This window comes from Pangasianodon hypophthalmus, chromosome 20 (assembly GCF_027358585.1).
Source record: "Pangasianodon hypophthalmus isolate fPanHyp1 chromosome 20, fPanHyp1.pri, whole genome shotgun sequence".
NCBI lineage: Eukaryota > Metazoa > Chordata > Actinopteri > Siluriformes > Pangasiidae > Pangasianodon > Pangasianodon hypophthalmus.
In genome coordinates, this window is record NC_069729.1 from 2,013,618 (window position 1) to 2,041,248 (window position 27,631).

General features: G+C 40.7%; 1 protein-coding gene across 1 annotated transcript; it reads left to right on the forward strand.

Annotated features, from left to right (window-relative positions):
• The first annotated feature begins 343 nt into the window (after positions 1–343).
• Positions 344–26,124, forward strand: mst1rb (macrophage stimulating 1 receptor b). The gene is made up of 21 exons (XM_026935396.3): positions 344–642; positions 5,450–6,750; positions 11,469–11,645; positions 12,013–12,135; positions 13,240–13,410; positions 13,815–13,975; positions 14,282–14,420; positions 15,251–15,387; positions 15,482–15,661; positions 15,809–15,908; positions 16,154–16,372; positions 16,921–17,067; positions 17,222–17,375; positions 17,550–17,648; positions 17,813–18,028; positions 18,235–18,321; positions 18,821–19,002; positions 19,099–19,208; positions 19,343–19,508; positions 20,247–20,383; positions 21,910–26,124. The coding sequence occupies exons 2-21, from the start codon at positions 5,530–5,532 to the stop codon at positions 22,139–22,141; spliced, it is 4,158 nt and encodes a 1,385-aa protein (XP_026791197.2). The 5' UTR covers positions 344–642; positions 5,450–5,529; the 3' UTR covers positions 22,142–26,124.
• Positions 26,125–27,631: the final 1,507 nt, after the last annotated feature.

Sequence of the window (27,631 nt, forward strand, 5' to 3'; positions counted from 1 at the left end):
CACACACACACACACACACACACACACACACACACACAAGCACGTGTCTGTGCGCGAGGCTCGCAGTGTCTGATGCTCCTTAATGAATGAATTAATGTTTATTTTTTTATTGTATTGTATTTTAGTTATTTTCCGCTAGGCGACGTCGTGAGCTCGCAGTGACGTCAGCGCACTAATTAAATAATTGTATTTTGTTTTGTCATCATTTATTTGTTGTTGTTGTTAAACAAACAAACGTACAAAACAAAACCGACCAAAAAAAAAAAAAAGAAAGAAAAAGGTCACGTGACCAGGCGCGAGGCGTGGAGGCGCAGTGAGTCTGCCCCCGAGCGCGCGCGCGCGCGACTCTCTCCTCGGTGCCCGGGCTGCGCGCAGAGAGCGGGGTGGAGCGCGCGCTCGCTCCTGCGTTCTGAGCAGAACCGTTCGGACCTCCGAGTTCACCGAGTGAAGTTAGCCTTTAGCTAACAGGACACTTTTTACCGTTTTAAACCCGGAGGACGGAGGATAACAACGCGCAGGATAAGAGAAAAGCGGAGGAAAAGTTAACCGAGCTGTTCGTTTATCACTTCTGTGTTATTTGTTGTGAAGATGCAGTGAGGGAAAGAAAGTTCTCTCCTGTTCAGGACAGTTTACCTCACACAGGTAAGACTTCATCACTTCATGCTAAGAGAAAGAAAGAAAGATTGTAAAAGCAAACATTACAACACTGTACTTGTCTTCAAGCTCAAAAGGAAGAATGGAACAAGAAGTTCTCAAAACTAATCTCAAAACCCAACTTCATTACAGTTCTGTCTAAACCCTTAAGTTAATTAAGTGTTAATTATGTGTTTATAATCTGTTATAAGTGTTACTGTAGTGTAATAACACACCCTTAACCTGCTCATAATGAATTATAATCTGTTATAAGTGTTACTGTTAGTGTAATAACACATCCTTAACCTGCTCATAATGAATTATAATCTGTTATAAGTGTTACTGTAGTGTAATAACACATCCTTAACCTGCTCATAATGAATTATAATCTGTTATAAGTGTTACTGTTAGTGTAATAACACATCCTTAACCTGCTCATAATGAATTATAATCTGTTATAAGTGTTACTGTAGTGTAATAACACATCCTTAACCTGCTCATAATGAATTATAATCTGTTATAAGTGTTACTGTAGTGTAATAACACATCCTTAACCTGCTCATAATGAATTATAATCTGTTATAAGTGTTACTGTAGTGTAATAACACATCCTTAACCTGCTCATAATGAATTATAATCTGTTATAAGTGTTACTGTAGTGTAATAACACATCCTTAACCTGCTCATAATGAATTTTGAGGAAGTTTATAGCTTAGATTCAGCAGGAGGGAAATTGTTCAGCTGCTTTAAATTCCTTTTATTTTCAGAAAGAAGGAAAGAAAGAAAGAAAGAAATGGAGAAATGAATAAATAAATAACTCAGACTTCCCTATGTGCAGACTTTATTATTTTTTTCAACAAACAATCTATTTAAAAAAATGTTTAAATATGCACATTCATATTTTGGCTATTTATTGAAGTCTTTCCATCCAATTTACTGAAGTTATGTCATTACAATTCATCTGATGTTACTTATATGTTATTTACAGGAATAGTAACTTTAATAAATGTGGTTTCTGGTTAAATAACAAGCAAAATCACAGACCACCCTTCGTACCCTTCATACCCCTCATACCCCTCAAACCCCCCCTTCCCGCATACCCCCTCTTACCCCTCTTACCCCTCTTACCTCTTACACTTTAATCTTCACACTGCGTTAAGTTAAGAGTGCAATACCTCACCTCATGTAAATATGAAGAATTCATATCAGGAATTTTTCACTTAACCATCGCTTCTGTATTTCCTATATTAACTGTTTTTATATCATGTTGGTATTTTGTTCCATCCATTTTCCTCACACGAGCCTGTACAGTGTCTGTGTAGGATAACAGAAAAAAAAAAAACATCCACAACAACTTTTCAATGTTCTATTCTCAGCATCATCCTTAGTTTATTTCTAATTAATTTTCTTTTAATTTTGGAGAAAGTGAAAAACTGAGAATTTCCCTTCTTAAAAACCTCTCAGACCTTCAGAAAAACTTCTCTGATCATCTGTCAGATTTCCAACAGAAGTATAGTCATCTAAGGTTTAATCGAAAGTGTAGCGATGTCATAGTTACCCCTGATTAATATTCACGTCTCACACACACTCGTTAAACTCTCTCAACCCGACTGGCTTCAAGATAAAACATTTCTGATGCCTGCAAAATAGATTTGCTCATTTTAATCCGACCTGGTGGGGAACTGACGCGGTGTAGCATGTGTTCGAGTCCTGGATCAGACCGAAGAGCTAAGAAAAAGTACGTAAGATATTGTAATATGTTAAAGTGAATACATATTGAGCGCATATCCTATTCTGTTCATTTAAGACCTAGTCCTATTGGCTTGATGTTTCAGTTTTCCCAGTTTAGTGATGATTCAAATGTTCATTCTATTTAATATGTATTCAGAAGAAAGAAAATCCATATTTTCAAATTTCCTCCTAATTTTCTTTGCTAAAGAAAGCGATAAAATATTCCAGCATTTTCCGTGATGTTGTTTATGCAACACGAATGTAAAGTGCAGCGCTACTGCTCATGTCTTTGCCCAGCTCAGCCTGCAGAGAATAAAAAAGACGCTCATTAATAGGTTTCCAGTGGGTCACTGTCGTGCTTGTACCTTTCGGAATTGGTCTCATCGGACCAGAACACATTTTGCCACATAATTTGGGGTAATTTATTTGATCTTGTATGTTTTTTTTGAGAGAAAGGGCTTCCGTCTAGCCACCCTACCCCTTAGCCCAGATATGTGAAGAATATGAGAGACTTTTGTCACATGCAGAGAGTAATCAGTGCTTGTCAGATGTTCCTGCGGCTCCTTTAATGTTGCTGTTGGTCTCTTGGCAGCCTCCCTGGTAAGTTTTTGTCTTGTCCTTTTGGAGGGACGTCCTGTTCTTGGTGATGTCACTGTGGTGCTCCATTTTCTCCACTTGTTGATGATGGCCTTCAAGATGTACCATGGCACTTCTAATGTTTTGGAAATTCTTTTATGCTCCTCTCATGCTTGATACCTTCTGACAATAAGGACCATGGCTTCAGCAGTCGGATGAAACCAAGAAGATGTGAAGAAAATCTTACAGAAACAGCTGGTCTTTATTTGGGATTAATCAGAATAATTAATCAGAGGACAGCTGTCTGATAATTACTTTGGAACATGAGATTGAATGTGATTGGTTCATTCTGAACACAGCCACATCCCCAGTTATAAAAGGGTGTGTACACTTATGCATCCAGGTTATTGTAACTTTTTTATTTTTCCCTAAAATGTTTCTGATTGTTTTTCACTTAATTTCTACACACGACTTTTATATCCGTCGTATGTAGGCGTGCCAGGCTCATTTATTTTGTTGGATGCCAGGCACATGTTCATTTGCTCAGCTGTAACTTGAGGAGGTTAAATATTCATTCGTAAAAATAACTTTTATGGACATTATTACAGCTGTTATGAAAAAAGGGTCTGATTTATTAATAATAACAATTAATTACATGCTTATTAATTGCCAATTATTCAGTTAATTCAAATGGCATTTATTGGGAACTTAGTGTTATCTATATATCCAGCTAGCTATGTGCCCATATCTATCTATCTATCTATCTATCTATCTATCTATCTATCTATCTATCTATCATGTCCATCCATTTATCTACCTATATACCTTATATAATGTCCATCCAATATAATGTCCATCCATTTATGTACGTGGATCCTGGCTGGAGAGTAAAAAAATAAATAAATATTACTGACAGGAAACTGATGAATAAAAATCGGATTAAATCTCCTCCTCATATTTTTCTTTGCTAAAGAAAGTGATAAAATATTCCAGCATTTTCCCGTGATGTTGTTTATGCAACAGGAATGTAAAGTGTAGCGCTACTGCTCATGTCTTTGCCCAGCTACTAAATTTCAGAAACTGAACTTCAAGCATACTTTAGAGGAATTGAAGAGCTGTAAAAATGACTGGAAAACTGCGCCTGTTCCTTTCTCCTTATCAGGGAGTGTGTAAGCGGCCTGTCATTCAGTGCCAGCCTGCGCACCGATCCCCTCAGCCTGCAGAGAATAAAAAAGACACTCATTAACAGGTTTCAAGTGGAGCTATTGTTTCTGTAGGTTACTATTTGCCCTGTGCAAAATATTACTATAAAGCTTACGAAACGTCCACTACCTCCAAAGACCCGGTCGACAGAAACACAAAGCAGTTTACGTGTGACGTTTAACATCTTTGGACTGAAGAGGAATTGCATCATTCTTGAGTGGCCTGTGCTCGTGCTTTATAAGTATTATAAGTATGGTCACTTGGCAGCAGTGGAAAAGCAAACAGGACAGACTTTGATTCTATTGAATCATCGGAAACGCAATTAAAACGCTCAAATCGGTTAACCTCGAGCATAAACTTGGTCAGAAAGCGACATTAATATGTGAACTCGTGTTCCAGTGATTAACATCTTTGTACAGTATAGAATATAGGATATAGGAGAGACGTGGATAGAGTGTAACCTGTATTTTTGTCCAGTTTTGACTTATGAAACTTTCTGAGCTTGAGAAATCTCTGAAAGTTAAAATGTACTAATGTTGATACAAGGTACATACAGCTAATTGCGTCCATTTGTGTGTTTAAAGCAGCGGTGAAAATTCTCCAGCACGTCTTTAACCAGTCATTAGTTCACTCGTTACTTTAACAGACGAGCATTGCGCGAGCATCAGGCCATGCTCGTGTTTTCGCACAGGAAGCACGTAGCGTTTGTGACAGGAATGTAAAGTAGAGGGGCCGCCGGTCACACCGCAATCACCTCTGTTAATGAGCGACAGCGTCGTGCTGCAGCAATGGAGGACAGGCCACAGAATACTACATGCTTCTGTCCATTCTGTAAAAAAAAAAAATCAAGATAGCCAAATTTCCTTTTGATTTCCTCGTGATGTTTTTTAGACACATTTCTTCCGCGTCTGTCTCAAAGCAAACGTTTCCCTTCCCTACATGACGGCGGGCCTGTCTTACTCAGCCGCACACTCATTTTCATGCTGTTGTGCTGTCGGTAAGGTCTGTTTCACATCGCTCTGTTAACCATGACTGGTCAAAACGTAAATGAAGACCTTCCTGCATTTATGATGAGTCATCTGTTTATACGGTTTCACAATTTTTTTTAATTGATGAGTGTATGAGTGACAGAAGAGACCAAATCATGGGTCTGATTCATCTCTTGTTTATAGCCACAGATTATTTAATTACGATCGTCCTAAAAAAACACAGATATATGATCGAAATGATGGTGATGTGAGATGTAACCCCTGACTTCAATTTATGCTAAAACCTGTTTTTGTTTTGTACTCTCTGTTTTATTCAGAGATCCCATTCCGGTTCTCAGGATGTCTCCATTCGAAAGCTGGAGGTAACCAGAGGATTATCTGCGTTCCCTCATTCGACATGGTCCACTGGACCACTGTTCTGGTGCCATGTATCTGGATTCAGGCCCTTGCGACGTGGGTGGCATCAGACACCTGCCCCTCTGCGTCCCTCGCGTCAGTCAACTTCTCCGTGCCCTACCCCCTGCCCTCCTTTCAGACCTCCAACCCCATCCAGAACATCGCCGTCAACCCTTTTTACCATGAGGTCTACGTGGGGTCACGGAACCTCATCGAGGCGGTGAACAGCACTCTGGGTAAGCTGTGGGAGCTGCGCACTGGACCTGTGGGTAGCAAGGAGTGCCGGTTGTGTCGACTGTGCGACATTGAGAGCGATCCGTTCGAGGAGGATACGGACAGCGAGGTGCTGCTGCTCGACACCTTCCTCATGTACCTGTACACGTGCGGCAGCTCTCAGTACGGAGTGTGTTACTTCCACCAGCTCAATGAAAACGGACAGGCGCCGGCGCCCTCCAAGTGCCTTTTTCGCAAAGAAGCCAATTCTGCCGCTTTCTGCCCGGACTGCATCGCCAGCCCACTGGGCACCAAGGTCAGCATGGTGGAGGAGGGACAGACGGTGTATTTTTACGTCGCTGCGACGGTCAATGACAGCGTGACGCAGCGGTACGGCCGGAAGTCCGTCTCGGTGCGGCGTCCTTTAGCCACCGAGGATGGCTTCCACACGGATGTGCAGGGCCTGACGGTGCTGCCCGAGCTGAGGCGGGTGTACCCCATTGAGTACGTTTACAGCTTCTACACTAATGACTTTGTCTACTTCTTGTCGGTGCAGAGGGAGAAGGCGGAGCCGCAGGGCACGTCTCCTTATCAGACGCGACTCGGACGTCTGCCGCGTAACGAATGGGAAATGCGCCGCTACCGAGAGGTTGTGCTCGAGTGCCGTTTTGAACCCAAGCGCAGGCGCAGGAATGCGGGCGGTGCCGGCGCAAGCGAGGCCTTCAAGGACATCGTGTACAACGTGGTGCAGGCGGCGCACTTCGGCAGGGCCGGGCGCGAGCTAGCCGATGAGCTCGGCGCAGAAGAAAACGACGACATCCTGTACGGGGTTTTCGCTGTCACGGACGACTCGGGCGTTACTGAGCACGACTCGGCTCTCTGCGCATTCCCCATGGACTGGGTGAACAAGTTCATCGATCAGGGAGTGGAGGATTGCTGCAAATCTGGACCTGAGCAGCTCTCCCGCGGTCTGTGTCACTTCCAGACCTGCGAAAGCTGCCCACACGAGGTCAGTGCAACACACCCGACAATCAGGCGATGTGGTTTAAACAGGTTCAAGTCTAAAGGGGAGCATCAGGAAATTAACACAGTGGCTAAATATGGATGCGTTTGGCTCTGCAGTCTCTTTTTTCCTGACAGAAAGTTTTGTAAAATATGCAAAATATTTGGATGGAAACATCAATATACTGACTGCAGCATCCGCATCACTGTTGTGTAAAGAGTTCTTCCAAGCACAAAAATCAACATTTTGTTGTTTTGACCCACTTATCATGAAAACTCGGTGTCCTTAAAGTTTAGTTTTTAAGTCCGTGAGAAGTTAATAATTATCTTTTCATGCAAACCTTTAAAAAAAATGATTACTGACAAAAACAGACAAGAGAACTTTCCTGCCATTGAAAAAACTTAAGGATATTTTGTGTGATTTTTTGATGTATATTTTACTGTGTGAACATAAAACATGACTTAAAGACTGCTACTGCTACTTTACATAGACATGACAGATAGATGTAGGCAGACTGTTCATGATGTATTTATTTACACAAATCTATAAACCATAACATAGATCATAAACAGTAAACCGACTTGCCACCAAAACAACTTTTCTAAAACACAGACCTGAACTGAACGTGTGTGTTTTTGCTGCATGTCTCTCTCTGAGCTTCCCAGTGGAATGCGGTGGGAGTGATGAGTGATGACAAATTCGTGAATGGATAGCATGAGTTTTCCGGAAACTATGCTTTATAACTTGCCATTACGGCATGCAAAGGAGAGCGGGAAGGCTAGTCTACTCCATCTGCTTTGAGGTTTGGGTTTGTGTTGTTTGGCATGTGAAGCTGGAAATCTGTGACCAAGCAGGGTGAAATGATGCAAGAGCAGTCAGTAAATTCCTTCTCTGGCAGGTCAGGAACTGTGTGTGCTTAAAGCGAGAGCACAAATGACACAGACAGGTTAATCTCATTGAATAAAATTTTATTTGTACAACGTTTTTAACAAGAGATGTGTCACAACGCAGCCTCACAGACGTCCGAATATAGATTTAGATCCCTAATGAACAAGTCAGAGACGCCCTTGAGAGGAGCGGGTCTCTTCTGGGTGACACCGGATAGTGCGACTATTAATCATTACTCTTCCACAACTGTATACTGCAACGTCAAACAGAACTGAGTGTGTTTAAAGGATGTTCAGTTGGAGCAGATTGTGAATAAGATTCCTGGAATGAGCACACAGAGGTGGAGATACAAGACAACTGCTTGGGAGCTCCTGAAGGCCCACAGTAAGTCCATAAAAATGTCAAAGTGGGACTTCATGTTGAATTGTCTCCACCTGTTTGGAAGCCAAAACAAGAAAGAGAAAACTAGAAGAAGAGGAAAAGAGGAAGCAGAGCTGTGGTAGGTGGTGGAGATAATCTAATAATGAAATAATTAAAGATGACAACCGAAGGCTAAGTCATAAAGTAATTTAGCATCATTTTGGCAAGCAAGCAGCTAGCTAGGACTTGAAACAATTATTTAGCTAACTTCTTTCTGCTCAAATTGACATGATGGCTCGCTCGTTTAAAGTATACACAGAGTTTAAAATCCACCACGGTACCAAAAGTGTAGTCTCTGCTGTAGTCTACGTGATGTGATGATGGTTTAGCTAGTTAGGAGCTAGCGCTGTATCTAGCAAGCAGAATATAACGATAAAGCTTTCAGGCAGTTACGCTATTGCTGACTCATCCTATTGAAGCATAGTATAAACCAGGAGAGCCCCTTTCGCGTTCCTGCCTGGGGCCATGACGCTCACGACGGTCAGTAGAATCGCGTCTGTGAGAACAGGACAGTCTTTATGATTACAGCAGCAGCTTTTAGGAACAACTCTGAGATTAAACACTGGAGCAAGGGAGAGACTTGGACATAAACTGTTCTTTATGGTGTCTGTGTAGGACGAAATGACTCATGGCTTCTGTGAAAATGACTAGATACTGCTAGAGTTGTTTGCTAAGGGTGGCTCTTCTTACCTAGCCTCTCCTCTTACCTCATTCTCCCAAATATACAGATACACCGTATACTTCAAGGGCTCGCAAAAATGCTCATGTGTCCTGGGCAGAATTTCAGTTTGACACCCCTGCTGTAAAAGTGAGGCTTTTAACACATTATCGATTCTGTCGATTCACACAAACAACCTAGCACAGGACGATTTTCAGAAAATAGGAGCAAACAGAAACTATTCGACTGTATGCTCTATTAGGCCTAAGTGATAACATTTATTATTGATAAAGTTTTTTAAATCTGTTTTGCAGCTAGTGAAAATATACATTGTAAAGAAGAGATTTCAGAGGAACTCGTATGGTATTATCTGTGCTAAAAATATACATGTTTTTAGTCTTCCATCCCTGTTGTCTCTGTTGAGCTCCATCAACTTCTCTTTTTTCAGCATATTTGTAGGTCTCTATACTAACACCTGACAGGTTTAAACATGGGTTTCACTTGCATCAAACGCAGCAGACAGGCGTCCACTCGAACCCATGTTTTACAGCCCTATGAGATGTGAGCTCTAAAGGTCTCCTCACTACAAGCTACCGTGAATTTTAGAAAGTTTGCGGAAATGTTGAGTAGTGTAGTATGGATTCGCACAGGCTGAGTGGAACAAGCCAGGGCCTTCAGTTTGACACCTTAAGGTTTCTGACATCTAAACATTCAGCTTGATATTTAGGCAATCAGTTGAAACAGATATAGTAGAGCAGACTGTAGTGAAAGGCTAAGGCCTAGCAGATCTTGCTCCTTGGCAAAACCCAGCTGGAGTGGACTGCGAACTTTTGGTTAATGAAGAACAAAAAGCAATAATCAGGAATTTGGAAGTGGATAATCTGCACCACTGCAAGCTCTTGTCTGTTTTTGAATATTCCCGCTTAGCTTAGTCTGGTTTAACACAGACAATCAGGAATCTGACTGTGTGTGGCTTCCCGCTGCACATGTTGTGTTGTGAAGTACGCCGTCCAACTCACTGATCGTCACTGAAGTGTGTGTTCTATCAGCATGTCTGATAACCTCGAGCAGTGCTTCTCTCTTTCCTGCTGCTGAACTGAAGTACGCTAGACTCCTGAACCAGCTGGCCAATGTGCCGATTGGATAATGAGTCATAATGCAGCATCTCTTTGCCTCAGGCAGTTGTGTTTACACTCTAGGCAGTTGTGTTTACACACAGTAATCAGCACAGATAGTTCATCACTAGTAAAACAAAGAAGTAGGATTCAGTAAAATATTTGATTTGATGCTTGATTTAATATTAGATGTGCTCATGTTTGAGTGTAACAAAAAGTATAGTGTTATTTAACACTGGAAGCGTGTACTATGAGTTTGGTGAAAAGTGTGAGAAATCTCTTTGCTCAGATGTAGAGGAGGAAGTGTGTAGAGTTGTTTTACTCACATCACAAGCACCAGAGAGCTCTGAGTATTACAGCTTGGACTACTGTTCGTGATACGCTGCTTTCTCGGAAGTTTGCGAGTTCAGAAAAGGACTAAACACACATTGTTTAAAGAAAGTACAATATAAAACGCAATACACAACAGGACACAGAACAGAACCGTTTGAAGGAAAGGGTTATAAACTTTTCTGTTGTTTGGAATTTGGAGGAAAAACGGCATGAACAATCAAGCATTAAGGACTTGAAGCACTTAAAAAAGCTAGAAATCATCTGTGTTTAAGTGTGTATGTTTGTGTGTGTGTTTGTGTGTGTGTGCGTGTGACAGTTTCCCCATTTTAATCCTGTTACACCATTGGCAAGACCTTGTGATGTAACGCATTGTGCAACATGAATATCTTCACTGAGCCATTGATAGTTATTAGATTTTAGCCTCCTGTCAAATTTCACCACCAGTTTTCACTGTTGGAGTTGAATAATTATGTCAGTAAATTTTTCTTTTTTTTTTTTGTGCAACAAGCGTAACTGCATTTTTTTCATACTTCAGCTCTGTTCCAGACGGCTGTGGGCTGCGAGAGCTTTCGTGGTCAGCTGTGTGGGATGTGAAGAGTTAGGAAGCTCTGATTTAGAGAAAATCCCTCATTTCATCAAGTCTCAGAGATTTCCTTTCTGTTTCTCGTCCTCTGCAAACACTCAGAACTACTCCAGTGAGCGTTCAGACCATTATGTGCGTCACATGTTTAGTGCTGAAGGCTTCGTGTCAGGGCAGTGACTTACGTGGGCATGTTTTCCTTGGCCAGGATTACAGTCATAGCAACTTGCCAAATATGATTTTGAAACAATTCCTCCAGATGCTGGACTGGAAGAGGACATTGCTGTAATTTTCCACAGAGGTAACCTGTGTAACCACAGAGGTTTCTTTTTTCTCCTTTTCAACTGGAGGAATTTGAGTTGTATTAAATAGAAAAGTTGATTTATCAGCAAGCAGAAAAGGTGTCTGAATCTGAAAGAAACGCTGCACTCAGATACTTTACTAGGTCTTCTATATGAAAATAGGAGAGATATGTATATTTAAAACAAAATATAACTAAAGTTGAGTGTCTGATTTATCAGTTACTCTGATTTTTAAAAAAATATTTTTGGCAGATTTTTTAAAATTTTTGCGAAATTTCATATTGGGAAAAAATATATCGTTGTCTAAATGAAGCATATAAAAATAGAGTGGAAAAATAAATATAGACATGATTGCTCAATCAATCCTGACTGTATTTCCTGTGTGTGTGTGTGTGTGTGTGTGTGTGTGTGTGTGTGTGTGTGAGCAGAGCATGGAGCATAATGTGAGCTGCAGAGATCAGCCCACTCTGGTGGCCCAGCCGTGTTACAGAGTGGATCTGTTCAACAGGCAGATGAGAGACACGTTGCTCACCTCTCTGCTCGTCACCACCATCGACAACAAAACCCTCGCTCACATCGGCACGGCCGACGGCAGACTGCTGCAGGTACAGCATGCGTGGAACGACAACACGCTATTCTAACAGAGAAAATGAAATCGACAAGGAAAAAATGTCCGTGTTCGAAATGTTAAATAAAATAAGAGGAAAATATGCTTAAAAACTTTATTCCTTGTGTTCCCTACAATATTTGTTTATTAATGTTTTATTTAAGAAGCGTCTAGTTTGACATTCCTGACCATAAAAGAAAATTTTATATACTAAATTATGCAAAAAAACCAAAAACTCATATTCTTACTTTACATGAAATATGTCCAGTTATGAAAAATAGAAAGCAGAAGTTTTGAATGGAGCGTCATGTGTGTGTTTTATTCACCGTGTTACATGTGCGATGTCCATTCTGCTCGTGTCGAAGTTCGTCTTGCGGAGATCCAGTCCCATCATCTTCGCCAACTATTCCCTAGCGCAGAGCCAGAAGGTGTCGTCCATCGCTGCCGTGCTTCCTCCAGACCATCTCCTGTTTGTAGTGGGGAATAAGGTACGAGCTCGGATACGGCGTGACGTTATTATTATTACAGCCGTCACAACGTCCACACACACAGCTAGCAGATCGGCTATTAGTATAGTCTTTACACCGTGAATGCAGAGCTTTGTGCATTACCAAAGGATTGTCTTGTTCAATAGCCAACTTCTCAAAATCTTCATATGTTATTATCTCGCATGCACGATATAAAAGACCTTTATGAACGCTGACTTGACATTAGAAAGACATTACTGCAGAAATTAAATTATGATAGTCTGGTTAATATCTTTTGCATTATTCAATGCTGGAAAGCATCCAAGACAATGCCTGACATAATATACAGCTAAGAGATTGGACAAATATTAAATATTTGGTTGGCTGGTTGGATTTGAAAGGTTCTTTGTGTTCGAGTCAGTGAAACCCAGCCCGAGGTAGTACGCTTGGTTAGAGCTTTATCGTTCAGTCGTCAGAGGAGTAATTCTCTAAGCGTGACACACCTGTCTCAGGTTATTGTATAACTTTATCCTTAAGACTTGCATTGTTGTTTGAGACTGTATAAATCTCAGTGACTTGTTATCATTTAATGAGACTGATACAATGTAATGATAACCCTTTTCGCATAACCGTGTATCACCGGCTGCATGTTTACATGGGAAGATTTTCACCAAATCTGAATAAATTTATTCCGACTGCAGATTCAGACGCTCTGTAGACAATCTGCGTTTTCACCTAATCCGGGCCAAATCTATGTGTTAGCATAACAGTGAGAAGGATGTGAGTCTGAAGTTCAGCTTGTGCTTTTCAATTATTTGTCTCAGCAAAACATTACTTGAGTGTGAATTTAAACAGATCGAGAGAAGAAGAGTTTATGACCTAGGTAAAGTTTCATATTTGCCCGACATTCAGGAGCGAGGACGCTCTGGTTGGTGAAAATAAAATAAAATGCAGACATTGTTCATTGGAATACAGATACAGGTCAATTCCTGTCCTACTTCTACCTCAGAATTTATTTTGACGCCCATCCCACTTCCCATCCCACTTCCCATCCAACTTCACCATTATTTTAAATGGATTATTTTTAAGCTGCATATAAATGAGCTTTGATACATTTCCATGCAGATGATCCAGGTGCCTCAGAGAGGTCCAGGGTGTCTCCACTTCCTCACCTGCGCTGCGTGTCTGACAGCACCAAGGTTTATGGCTTGTGGCTGGTGTTCGGGACGTTGCACCTGGCAGTCTGAGTGTTCAGGGCACTGGGTCAAAGAGTCCTGCCCACCTGTTATCACTGACGTGAGCTACAGAGCCTACACACACACACACACACACACACACACACACACTGCTGGGTGTGACTAGTGTTTACATTACGGGTGATACACCAGCACCTACAGTCTCTGCAGCAATGAGAGTTACTGCCTATTTTTGTATTTGTATTGCTAAGTGACTTATCTTATCTTTTTCCACCTGTGACTTAGCCGTCTGTGTCGGGGAATAACGTACTGTTAATGTGACGGAAACGAATCAGACGTGAATGAGTAATGAGATTGCACAGGTTGCATAACCCACTTCAGAGTTTAATCCTAAACATGACATAAATAGCTATGAATAATAAGCATCTGTTTACCTGTTGACTTTATAATCACCGTGCAACCTAATCGTCACGGAACCGTAACTGCTCTGTGTTTCTTGCGCAGTTCTTCCCTAAGACGGCGCCCCCTGATGGTCAGACGGAGGTGTCGCTGTGTGGATTCGAGTTCCAGTCGCCCCACAAACCTGACATCACCACCAGGACTCATGTGGTGAAGCTCGGAGAAACCGGCTGCTTGGTGCTCCCTCAAAAAAGCAACAGAACAGTGTGAGAACCACCGCCAGCACACACACATCGTTTATTTACACAGCTTGTTAAACAAAGTCAAGTACACAGGCACACAAGGCACTTAAGGTAAGAATAAGGAGTCGTCTAAATAGCACTCCTTATTATTTAGGATTAAAGAAAGACGTTTAATGTAGCAGGTCGCCAGAAATAAGTTTAAAATGTATTAACAAACAGTGTGGAGTTAATAGCAATTAAAATATATTCACTCTATACACAGGACCATTTGAATAATTTCAGCATGATTTTTGTGTGATTTTTGTGTGTCTACTCTGTGTATGTCCGTAGGCTGATGTGTAAGATCCGTTCTGGAGTAACAGAGCCTCCGTTTAAACCGATTAACGTCACAGTGAGTGTGCGTGAGGATCGCAAGGAAGACCCTTACTTCATCAAGGGAATCGATGAGATGCCTGGATTCACATTTGTGGTAATTTATTTGATCTACATATAAAAAATAAATCTGTATATAAATGTTATAATAAAAATAACACTTCATACTTAGTTTTGGAAATTTTCAGAAACATTTGCTTAATGAAAGAAGAGAGCTCTGAAGAAGTGCATGCATTTTATGGCATACTTTATTTACACATATTTTCTATCAGTGTTTTTTTTGCTCTTTCACTGTGGCTGGTTATATTGGGTATGTATTACACTCCATAGATCCTACAATGCCATTATATAATTAGGAAACATATCTAATTGTACTAGATGTAACCATGTGTTGGCGGGACTTCAATAAAATTTTTTTTAAAAAAGTATGTTTTTGTATGACAGCAAAAGATGAGCAACAGGAAAACATTACCCTGGCTCAAGGTTATCATAAACTATAATATTGTCTCCTCATGATATTTTATCAAATGATATACACAAAGTGTATTAAATTATACTGTGTGTATTAAATTATATTTTTTCCCAATTTGGTCATTTGCTAATTCCTACCCACTAGCCAATCGGAGTGTTTCCTCCGAGACAGGAGAATCCACAGCACTGTTGCTCCTGCTACGTGGCAGAGCAGCGTAACACACTCGGAGGAAATCGCTATCTGCTCTCTTCCACATACATGAGCTCACAGATGTCCACAATTGCCTAGTGTCGCTGTGATTGACAGGGTAGAGAGAAATGCCCCTCCCACACAGACAGCATGGCCAGTTTTGCTCTCTTGGACGCTCTTGGGGCATCAAATATATTTGAATACTAGTTCTGTTGCATAATTAAAGCTTGAGTGATTTTTTAAATGAATTTGACTGTGTGTCTCAGCTGCCCAACATCACCGAGGTGCAGCCGGATTACGGTCCGATGAACGGAGGCACCTTGATCAACATCACCGGACCTTTCTTACACTCAGGAAAGACCAGGAAAGTCACGCTGGATGGTGAAGTCTGCCCTATCAAAGGGTGTGTGTGTGTGCTTGCAACCAGAATGTCTTCTACTGGTACAAGAGGTTAATGTTCATGAGCGAACGAGTGAACGCTTTGTTCTGTCCTGCAGCGTGTCTATAGTCCGGGAGACCCTGTCCTCCATCTTTTGTCTGTCTCAGCGTGTCAATGAGGTGAAGGACGTGGTGCTGCAGGTCTACATCGATAAGTTTCGCATCGCCACCACCAGAGTGTTCCGCTACAAGGAGACGCCTGAGATCCTCTCCGTCCAGCCCGACTGCAGCTTCGACAAGTAAAATACTTTCACATTTTCACAGCAGGCCTTTTTCAAATACATTTTTAGAGTCAGTTCCCTCACCACACTCATTGTACAGTCCCTTTTTAATTATTATGGTGCTTCATTTCCACTTATTTTCATTTCTCTGTCTTTGATCTGTAGCGGTTCGCGAATCACTATCGAAGGGAAAAATCTGGACTCTGTCTACAGGACCGTCATCCACTTCAAACCCAAAGAGAGCCACCTGAAACCAGTTTCCACCGTAAGACCTGACCTTACAGTTAGTTCTTTCAGGTTTGCTAATTATCTAGATTAAGGCTTTGTGTGCATATTTATAAATAACCCTGAGTTATAACCTTCATCTTAACGCTATATCATGTACCCAAGTGATAGACTGTTGATATTACATAAAGGTTTAAAGGTTTGAAGGTTTAATTGTCCTTGAGGATATAAGCTTTACCATACATAGCTTTATGCTTTTAGATATAGCCTTGTGCTTTTTTCCAGGAGTGCCAGGGAAAAGCCAAGTCCACCCGTATGGAGTGTGTGACCCCCGTCTTTCCCAGAGATGAGACGGAAGAAGGAGAGCTCTCCTTTGACATGGACGGAGCTGTGGGTCTGTGGAAGCAGGACTTCTCTTATCACCCCTATGGCAGGCCCATTCCCTTTGAGACCGAGGGACACATTCTCACACTCTACCCTGGCTTTGATGAAGTTTCCTTACATGTGAGTGGAGTAAAGGCTCTGTGTGTGTGTGTGTGTGTGTGTGTGTGTGTGTGTGTGTGTGTTCACCATCACAGTTTAACCTCATTTTGACCTTTGACTCACAGTGGGATTATGTGAGATAGTATCAGTAAGAGCAAAACATCTAAGCTGTTAATGTATGTGGAAAGCCTGGACATACGTAGTCTACTTTTCCAGTCATGGAAAAGACCTGGAAAGTGGGAAATGCGCACTTGGAAATGTCCAAGAAACGAGTGAAGCATTAGACTATCTATATCACGTCACCCTGCAGAGTCAAAACAGACCATTTTAGTTCTTTTTAAAAATTAGCATCCAACATGTCAGAAATTCTCATATTTGCTCGCTAACAATAATTTTCCACCGCCATCTTGTTTGTTTTCGCTTAAATTGCGACCTGATTGGTTAAAAAAAAAAGCGTTTTGTGGAAGCAGCTTTATTTGAATTGGATGTTGGCCGTGAAAGATTCCTGAGTTTGTTTTTAACTAGTCGATTTGTTATATTTATGCTGCTGTACTCTGTGTGTGCGACAGCACCAGAAGCTGAACCTGGTGAACTCCTGCATGAAGATTACCATGACCGTTGGAGGGGTCGACTGTGGAGCGAAGGTTTTGGATAACGAGATCACCTGCCGCATCCCCAAAAACCTCACCATCCCTAACGAGGGCTTACCTGTGAAGGTGAGACCTCTGAGATGGTTACACCACTGATTTCAATTTTCTGTGGCTGTTGATGGAGCATGACGACTGGACATACAGACTTTTTAAGGTGGTTCTTTTTTAGTCTCAGTCTCAGTCTTGCTGATAATTTTGATCATTTTTTTCCTGTGTTAAGATCACGGTCAACGGCGAGGTTCATGACGTGGGCACTGTCGTCCTGGTCAGTAACCACTACGTAGTGGGCATCGTGCTTGGCATTCTGGGAGCTCTGGTGGCTGGCGCAGTGCTGGCTTACGTCACTATGAAACACCTGAGAAAGAAGAAGACAGGTGAGGGAGAATTGTCGCATTTTTTCACGTCAGTGATTCGCTTGACATAGATCTAATAATATTGGTTGACTAGGTGCAAGGTTTAGCAAATTTCCCTGCCTGCTAAAATAATTTTTAAAACCCCTATATGCACAAGTTTAAATGAAATCATCTCATCTAACATCTAACGTGCAGATTCTCTGGCTGAGAGTCGGCTGTCCCACTACTCCCGTAATCACAGTCTCTCAGGCAACGGCAGCGTCGAGCTCCTGCCTCTCGGAGACTACAGACGAGGTAAGACCAGTGTTGATCTTTGTGATTTATTTATTTTTTTTGATGTACACAACATCAGATTTAATGGCTTTAGAGCATCCTTTGGTGAAAATCTAACAAATGACTGCAAAGTATAATTAATTGGGATTTCACTGTATTTTTACATTATATATACTATGCTCCAGGAGAACTTCCCTTCAGTCCGAACTCTGCGTCCACCGTGCCTGTGGCGTTTCCTGGCCTGGTCTACGCCAACGCGCTGGAACCCAGCCTCAACCCGCTCTTACCTTCCGAGAAAATCTCCATCTCTAGCTTCCATCCTGAGCTCCTGGAGGAAGTGAAGGACGTCCTCATCCCAGCGTCCATGCTTAACGTGCAGTACCATCAGATCATCGGGAAAGGTACGCTCCTAAGCGATGGCTGCACTTTGAACACCATTTCAGAGCAAAATATTATTAATATTATATTAATTTTAAGTACTCTCATATTATGTCACAATTATATGAGGTGATATGCAGTTTCATTTGCCACATCATGATGCTAACACAGTGTCTAGTTGTTTGGGTGTTAGAGTTTAGCACTGTTCCAGTCACTGTTTTGTTTGCAGGTCACTTCGGCACAGTTTACCACGGTTACCTTACCACTGACCACAACAACAGGGAAATCCACTGTGCCGTGAAGTCACTAAGTAACAGTGAGTACCTGTATAAGCTCATAATCCCAGCTCGCACACACATCACTGGCACAACATGCTCAAATTACGTTTCAGTGCTCTCACATGCACCTGCTAATTGGTAAGACGTCGCCAAAACGTCCTTTTGTGTCACTGTTTCTGATTGTAGTCAGATTACTCACAGTGGGAATAGGTATGGAGTGTTTGCAGTGTGAGAAATGTTTGATTCAAAGTCTCAGAGTGCTGCTAAAATCCACCAATAGGAGAGGGCATGCGATATAGTGATATAGAAATATAAACGAGACACGCTAACAGACAGAAAAAAAAAAATCTCCTTAATACCCCAAGCTCGCTTTAAAGAATGTTTGCATAGGTTAGGCTTTACCACTAAACGATCACTCATCTTCACTGAATTGTTAAAGTAGACATGTATTAACTGAAATATGCAAACAGGTTAAGATCACCATCAATCTAGTGATAGATGTGTCTGTGATAATCATCTCTTCCTCTCTCTGTTCAGGAATAACGGACGTGGAGGAGGTCGAGCAGTTTTTGAAGGAGGGGATTCTGATGAAGGCTTTCCACCACAGTAATGTGCTCTCTCTGCTGGGCATCCTGTTGCCTCACAAAGGGCTCCCCCTAGTGGTGCTGCCCTACATGAAGCACGGAGACCTGCGTCACTTCATACGCTGTGAGAACAGGGTGAGTGATGACCTGTGGGCCAGAGAGGCTCTTAATCAGCTCTGACACGCGGGACGTCGTTATTATTCTTACTGCTGATCTTGTTCTTTACCCCAGAACCCCACAGTCAAGGACCTGATTGGCTTCGGACTTCAGGTTGCCAAGGGGATGGAGTATTTAGCACAGAAGAAGTTTGTGCACAGAGACTTAGCTGCCCGCAACTGCATGTGAGCCTAAATCACACAATTATTATTATTATTATTGTTATTATTGTTATTATTAATTGTACTGTGCTGATCCAAAGTCAGTGATTGGTGGAAACATATGTCATTGGTTTCTGATGACGTTGTTGCTCCTGCAGGCTGGACGAGTCGTACACGGTGAAGGTAGCAGACTTCGGCATGGCTCGCGACGTACTCGATAAGGAGTACTACAGCATCCAGGACCACAGGAAAGCTAAGCTGCCTGTCAAATGGATGGCCATCGAGAGCCTGCAGACGCAAAAATTCACATCTAAATCTGACGTGGTGAGATACAGAAAGACGCAGGGGTGTGCGTGGAAACGTTCCACTGTATTAAGTTAGCGCTGTTGAATTCTGGAATCTGAAGGCAAGGATTAATTTTCTGACAGGCTGTAATTCAAATCACACGTTTATATTAAAGCAATTAAAAGTCTTTTTATTTAACAAAGAATAATATATAATCGTTCATATGGTGAAGCTTTCTGTAAGGAGGCATTTATATCAGGGTTTTAAGGACACAGTCTCAGGTGTCAGCGTTTTTTCAGGACGTAAGGGAAAAAAGAAAGAAAGGCTGGTGAGGAAATGACTGTTTATAGCTAACGTAAGAGAGAACCCTAACTTTCTAAACTCTCGTGGACATTTCACAACATTAATTGTAATTAACATTAATTGTAATTAATGTGATTAAAAATCACAATGTGTCGTTCATTAATAAATTAGAAATAGCAGCCGTCGGCAAATTACTTCGGTGTTGTGGTGTAAGATTGAAAATAACACACTTCAGGACGTGCTGTTATAGGAAAATAATCTACTTCTGCTCCATGTTGAGCCGTGTCACACTTCACCATTGTTGATTTATTTACTATAACAGCACAGCCGATCATGTTTTATTCCTCCTCCACCTCTTCCAATCATTGTGGATCTTAGTTTTTTTTTTTTGGTCTGTTTTCCTCTTACTTACTCGTTTCCTGTCTCTGTTCAGTCACCACATTTATCTTTCTTTCCCTTTCTTTCTCTCTCTAGTGGTCCTTTGGGGTTCTGATGTGGGAGTTATTGACACGAGGAGCGAGCCCTTACCCAGAGGTCGACCCGTATGACATCACACATTACCTCTTAAGGGGGCGGCGACTCCCTCAGCCACAGTATTGTCCTAATCCACTGTGAGTAGTTTTTTGCACTCTGACTCTTCACCTGCTTTAAGTTAAACAAAAGCAGTTTGATGATTGATTGACACAGACTGTTACCTTCATGTGGCTTCGTGTGCTATCGAAATGATGGTTAATATTAATTTCCAACCTAAAAATTACAGATAAATGTTTCTACAGTTCGTGGAGACAATTAGGGTCTTTAGAAATAATTTTGATCAATTCAGTAGAATTTGGTTTGATTTAGAGCAATAATCTTGAACATTAAAAAGTGTAGTATATTCTAGAGAAGGTGCATAACGTTGTACAACTTGGTTTGGAGCAATACGTTTAACCATTCAGAAGCTACTGAATTTTTAAAAGAAAAGTCATTAAAATTCAGTAACAGTCCAGTTTGCAAAAGTTTGAGTTGTAGTGTATTGTAGAGTTTGGAAATTTTGATTTCTGACATCCCATGTTTCTTCTCTTTACTCTTTTTACCATGACAGAAAAAAGGACAGTTTTTGGTGTATGATGGTGGGTCGTTAAACTTTTAATTGTCAGTGATTACGGCATAAACACTGCCAGAATGAGGGAAATGATAGCTGGGAAGTTAAAAGTTAATGACAAGTATTAATTAAGACCACCACTAAGCATGTGAAAGCAGGAAAACTACTGAACAATGTGCTGCTGTTGCCATCATCAGTTCACTAATATATTACTTTTATATACATTTTATATTCACATAGTACAGGGCATGATGCTTAATGATTTTACATATAATTCCATAGTATATTGAGCAAATGGCAGTGATAACAGTGTGCACTGCAGCTTAGAGTTGTGGAGTATTATACCATTTGATCTCTGCATGTCTCTTACTCTGGTAAATGTTTTCTTTGTCTGTAGTTGATGAGCAGCTTGCTGTTGATTTCAAAAGTTTCCATCTCTTCAGGGTTGAGAAAGAGCTGTTTACTCTCACTGACACACTGAAAAGTTACTGATTTATTTTACACTAGCGCTTATGACACAGTGACATTGTTGGGCCGGAAAGACCGGAACTGTGTACGACCTCAGCTGAGAAACACAACTTTTGGATTCTCTCAGTTGTAATATTAAATTTGAATCATGCGCTGTCAGCCCAGTCATGGACATTAATTAGAACTGATGAGAATTCATCTTTCCTGCCATCTTTACTCTTAGATCTGCCAGTCAAGCGCTGATCTGATCAGGGTGATGCCTAGGATTGGGACTTTGGTCTTTAAGTGAGCCTAGAGCTGTTTTCCTTCAGCTGTTTTCAGTTACATTTATTCATTTGGCCAGTGTTCCCGGGAAAGGTTCTGGATCTAAAGTGACACTGATCAGGATAAAGCAGTTACTGAAGCTGAGTGAGAGAGTAAATTTGATAGAAAATATCTCAGGTAAAAACAAAAATAATAACTTCATGTATGGTTCAAGAAATCCAGTTATGAACCGAGGTTGAATTCACACATTTCTACTTCTACGATTTTTTTTCCCCCAGTGTTTGCAGGGGCGTTGCCTAACACTGACTCTGTTGTGTGCAGGTTTGCTATCATGCTGCAGTGTTGGGATCCGGACCCGGAGCTGAGACCCAGCTTCTCCACACTAGTCTCTGAGGTGATGGCCATCCTCTCAGGCCTGGAAGGGGAGCACTACATCAGCCTGAACGTGACGTACGTGAACCTGGACCAGCCGCGCCCTTACCCCGCCCTCACTGACTCCGCAGACGAGTGCGAGTCCTCGGATGAAGACGAGGCGGGCTCAACTACCACCTGACCGGCTACGCGTGCCGTCACTCATAGAGAAGGTGCTAAGACGTCAACCCAGAGTCAGTCATTATTTATTTATTATGTAGCAGCCGTGCTGGAATGTAAATTTGTTAAAGAAATTTACATTTACGGTTTCTGTAGCATGTAGGAAAGACGAATGGTTGTCTGAGGTAAAATTAAGTGCACAATGCACAACTTCAGCCCTTCATTTTATTCAGAAATTGCAAAGAATCCACCAAGACTGGAGCCAAATCAGATCATGTGCCAGGTGTTGCAGTGTAAACAGGTGAGAGACTTAGAGACTAACATGGTTTGGTTTGTCCAATATTTTTAGTTTAAAAATAAAAGCATGAAAAATAGGAAGTAGTGGTTACAGATATTAGCAACAAATGAGGAAGAGGATCGTATTCCATGTCAATCATTTCAAGAGCTGTAAAATTATGGAAATGTACTGTATGTTAATGGTTTCCCTATTCAGGATACAGATAATGACCTTTAAAAAGCAAGATATTTATATGTAGCAAATGAAATCATGCTTCATCTGTGACGAACATTATGAACATGCACAAGAATTTTATTACACAGCAGTTTGGGTTTTTATTTGAATCCACAATGTCCACATTTCCCCAATTTTTTCCTCTGCAAGCTGCTGTATACCTTGTCAGGTTCAATCCACTTGAACAAAACAGAAACTGTCTCTTTACAAATATTATTTTTAAAAATAGCAGAGTTTGGGGATCCAACTCACTCAAAGTGTCCGAAGTTATAATTTGTAAAATCATGCACGCTGTAATGTCTACACTGCTGCGTTTATAAAATGACAGATTGTGATGAAAAATGTTCCATACTGAGAGTAATAAGGCTTATTTTTAAAGTTGTGCACTTAGCCTGAGTGTTTTGCATTCTCAGTCCTGCAGCACAGCCCTCCTCATTAAGCCGCGTTTCCAAAATGTTTTGTAGCAGATTGATTATTGCTATAAATTGGCACTATTCTAGTAAAACCAGGAGTCAACAATCCCACACTGGATTGTTTAAGATCCAATTTTCCACCATTAGTCTGATGTAAGTCTGTCAAAATGTGTTTGGCCAAATTAGCAGCTCCTGAGCGACACGACAGAAAAGCGTTCACTGCCATCCGTGAGCAAGAGGGAGCAAATTAGCCATGCAGGTCTGGGTGGGAGGGACTTCCACTCTCTCCTCGTCAATCACACTGACACTATCCAATCGTGAGCATCTGTGAGTTGATGTATGTGGAAGAAGGCGGACAGCGCTTTCCTCCAAGTGTGTCGCGCTGCTACAGCATTAGCAGCAGTTTGAAAAGATGCGGCTGGCTTCACATGTCTCGGAGGAAGCACTTAGCCTTCACTCTTCATGCCGTATGATAAGGGAGAGCTGGCTGGTCGGTGGGAACTGGCCAAGAATAAATTAGGGAGAAAGTGGGGGGGGGGGGATTTTTAGTTTAAAAATTTTAGTTTAAACTAAAAATAGAAAATGAGATCATAAACAATTTGAAGATATTTTTCTGTGTTAGGAAAAAATTGGAGCAGTGAAATTCATTCTGGCTGCCTAATGGAAATGTATTAAGCCTGGTGATTGTCATGAAGGAAGATGATGACATTCTGTTTTAATAGTAAAGAAATCAATAATCAAGGTTACGAGTGTAAACATTAGGCTTCCACAGAACACGATAAGATTTCTGTTCGTAAGGTAACAGTTTGATATTTGACATTAGCACAAAACCTGCTATGATACGACACGATGCGATCTGATTTAATAACCTCTGATCCACATGAGACTCTGTTCAGAATCTGGAGTAGGTCTACTGGGGTTCAGAGACGATTATTTTAAAAGGATGAAAGTTTGAGGCAAATCAGCTCGCTAATCTGTTAAATTATTTACAAAAAAATAATTTTTTTTACACACTAGTTATCTCTCCTTTTTATAATTCATTATAAACAATATAACCATTTAAACCGTTGCCTTTTAATTCGATGCATTAATCCAAATTGTCCGATCATTACGCCCCTAATCAAGATGCACAAAGAATCATTTTATAGTCAAATCGTGGCTCCTTGAATTGAAATTTAATCATGAGCTGCTTAGAGCTTTCCACCTGCACCATTTTACCACGTTTTCATCCCCTCTATGTCAGTATAAGATCTCATTAATACTGAATACTAAATCTATCAAGTACTTAAGATTCATGTACATCTTTTTAAAAGGAAGTGACAGCCCTAAAAGACAGATATTATATGTTACATTTAGTGTCCCTAACTCTTAACACACCTGATTAAACTGCGTCAGTTGATTATGAAGCGCTTCGTGAGTCAGATCAGGATGCGCTGGAGCTGAGAAGACGCTGAGCTGGCAATGGACTGGGAGAATTATAAAACACCAGGATCAGTACAGGCAGGATCGTAGTGGGCTGCTGTGTGAGTGTGTGTGTGTGTGAGTGTGTGTGTGTGTGATAGAAAGGAAACTGTTATATAAGAGAGCAGTATCATGTTCCTCAGATACAGTGATGTTAGTGATATTAGCCGAGGTGGTGAAACGTCGAGCTCTCACATCTTCTGATTTTGTAAACACGCACATTTGAGTTTTGTTGACTTTTATATTTTTTGAACGTACAGTAGAAGACAGTGGTCACATTTTACTACTAGACCACTAAAAGGAGTATTTAGCTATAATATGCTGATGTGTTTAACACTGAACTCGTTAGCTTTTTATTTAATTTAGTGTTAAATGGTACCTGCTAGGTTTCAGTCATTATTAGCAATGCTAATGCATTTTTCAGCCTGGTGTCTGTTCACTGCGTCTGTGACGTATGTCTGTTTAGTGCAGACAAGAATTTCTACTAGAAAACCAACAAAAATTGGCACTTAATCTTACCCTAATGCAACCATAACCACAAATCGTAATAATCTCTGAAAGGATGATTTTTACTGATGTATAGATAAATTTACAGATACGTCTGTAGGAGCGGGCAAATTTATTCGTCGCCAGGTTCAGCAAGCATTAAAAGCAAAAAAAGAAACTTCTCCTTATTAACTTCCATATGATTTCAGTTTATGTTTATGTTTAAATTTGTTTGTGTTTAAATGTTTAAATGTGCTTCATGGTGTTGTAATGTACCTCGATGCTGTAACTACAGCGCAAGCTTTCGAATCCCACCACCTGCCGCACTACACACATCAGCAGCAACACGTCAGATCTTTACCAGGCGGATTAATCAGCATGCACGGATGACAGGTGTTCTTTTCAAAATAAATTCCAACGCAAAGCTCTGCCACTTACTACACACCTACACACAGTCGCTTTCACACATCGAGAGAAAATAAAGATGCTAGTCAGAGTCAAGTAATATCTTTTTTACGTGCGATGTGTGTAAACTTCCATTTGAATTGTTTCCCATTTCAAGTCATTTCTGTTTCTGTTACTCACACATACACTACAGACGCGATGGAAAAACATTAGGCTGAAAAACGTTTTGAGTGTTAGTGATCACTTTGACTTCGTGAGCTCTAGCTGATGTATATTTTGGCTCATACGTTTGTACGTAATTGTATGTTTGAAAATAAAACAGTATGTAATTGTTTTAGATTCTTGAGGCACGAGTATTAATTGATTTTCATTCTGTAGGTGAACCGATGACATTGTAGCTGTGCTTTATGTGGCTTGTGCATTTCTAATTTAAACACGAGATAGCATCACGAGATAGCGTAATTTATTTCACTGGCTTTAATTTGAAGTTCCTTCAACTGTATAGCAATTGTACCACGGTTAATAACATTTGTTTAAATAAAAAGATGTAAAGAAAAACAGTTTTGTTTCACTTTATGGCATCTTTTTTTTCTATGTTACATTGATGAGTGATGTCATTGCATTGTTTTTCTAAATGTGTTCTGTCGTGTTATGATGATCACACTGGTTCGTATTCACTCGGCTACTTGAGTCCAGACAGCAGTATTTACACGCCTACATTTGAGCGCATCCACACTTCGTCCTCACAGGCACTTCACTGAGCTCCACGGTCAGATTATGCAAATCGCCTGTGTGCAGCTGGCAGATTTTTCTTGAGTAGAAGCTTCCGAGAGGAGACGGGGTTATTCAATACCGCCTAAAGCACCTCCTTTAAACACAAGCGCTTCCCGAGAATCCTGAAAAAAAAACATTAGGGATAGAAAATACGGACTGACAAAGGAAATTTTTTTTGTCACATAAAGGTCACAATGTCACATAAAAGCAAGAGACAATTTAAAAATAAAAAAAACTAATAAAGTGATAGATAAATGAGACAATAGTATTAAATTAGAGATGGCACAATACCACTTTTTATTGAATATCTTGAGTATCAGCTGATGCCTCTACCCATCCGATATTATTTTCTTTAAAAACTATTAAGCTTTAAAATGTTTTTACAGTAAAAAAAAAAGTCTCTTTATATGTAAATATTTCCACTTCCAAAATTACATTTCTTTTCCAAATCCACTTCCATTCTTTGCTGTTCGCCACAGGATCTGATATCCGATATGTTTTCTCCAAAATCTGATCCAATCTGATTTTTTTGGGACATCGGATCACTGCTGTCTCTGTATTAAATCCTCGTGCGTGCATCTCCTCCAATATCAGCCAACTCAAAGGAGGTTGCATTGGAAGAATGTCACCATTAGAGGACAGTAGAGTCTCTCTCTCTCTCCCTTTCTCACACACACACACACACACACACACACACACACACACCCAGCTGCAGGTGAGCCTCTGTAAAAGTAAATGAGTTACAGAATTTTCCACAGAATCTTTTTCTGCATACACGTTTCTGCATACACGTTTCTGCATCTCATAAATGATTATGACTCTGTAGCATTAACGTGAATGTGTCAGTTTTCTGCTTTTCCAGGAATCAGAGTCGTTCACATCTCCACCACCTTCTTTCGGATGGTTACACTATTCCTTAAAGACAGCAGCTATCTCAGGGGTTTGTGAGTATTTTACTGTACGAGGTTGGGTGTGTGTGTGTGTGTGAGGTGAAGTCGATGGTTTCTGCACTAAAGGAACAGGAACCTGACGTATTCGGGGTCTGAGATTTAGTTTTGCTCTAAAGTTACAAGGCTAATCTAGCTAACAAGTAACAGACGAGTATAGCTACCAGTTTAGCATCATACAGCCTGCAAGCTTAAGCCATTACTCACTCACTGGATTGTTTTGTGTCCCTTACAGGAAGTAACATGAGCTGAATAATCACATGATTCGTAATTTCATGCGTAAAGTTTTTCGACACTTTGCATAGTGGAATTTTTAAGTGTAGCGCATTTTTATTTTCCCTCATGTGATCAGATGGTGTAACAGCACCATTAACATCAGTAATGAAGCAATGGGCTTCATTTATCATTTATCAATCATCAGTTTTCCGAGCTAAAAATTACTTAAAAATTATAAGCTTCCATAAGTTTTTTTTTTTTTTTTTTTAACAGTAGTGTGTATGTTGATAAATATCAAT

Bases quoted from the DNA above. Each gene is read 5' to 3' on its own strand.
- mst1rb (XM_026935396.3), top strand. From the start codon at position 5,530: ATGGTCCACTGGACCACTGTTCTGGTGCCATGTATCTGGATTCAGGCC. The intron at 15,388-15,481 runs GTGTGTGTGTGT...TCTGTCCTGCAG, and splicing joins GAAGTCTGCCCTATCAAAGG to CGTGTCTATAGTCCGGGAGA. The intron at 17,649-17,812 runs GTAAGACCAGTG...ACTATGCTCCAG, and splicing joins TCTCGGAGACTACAGACGAG to GAGAACTTCCCTTCAGTCCG.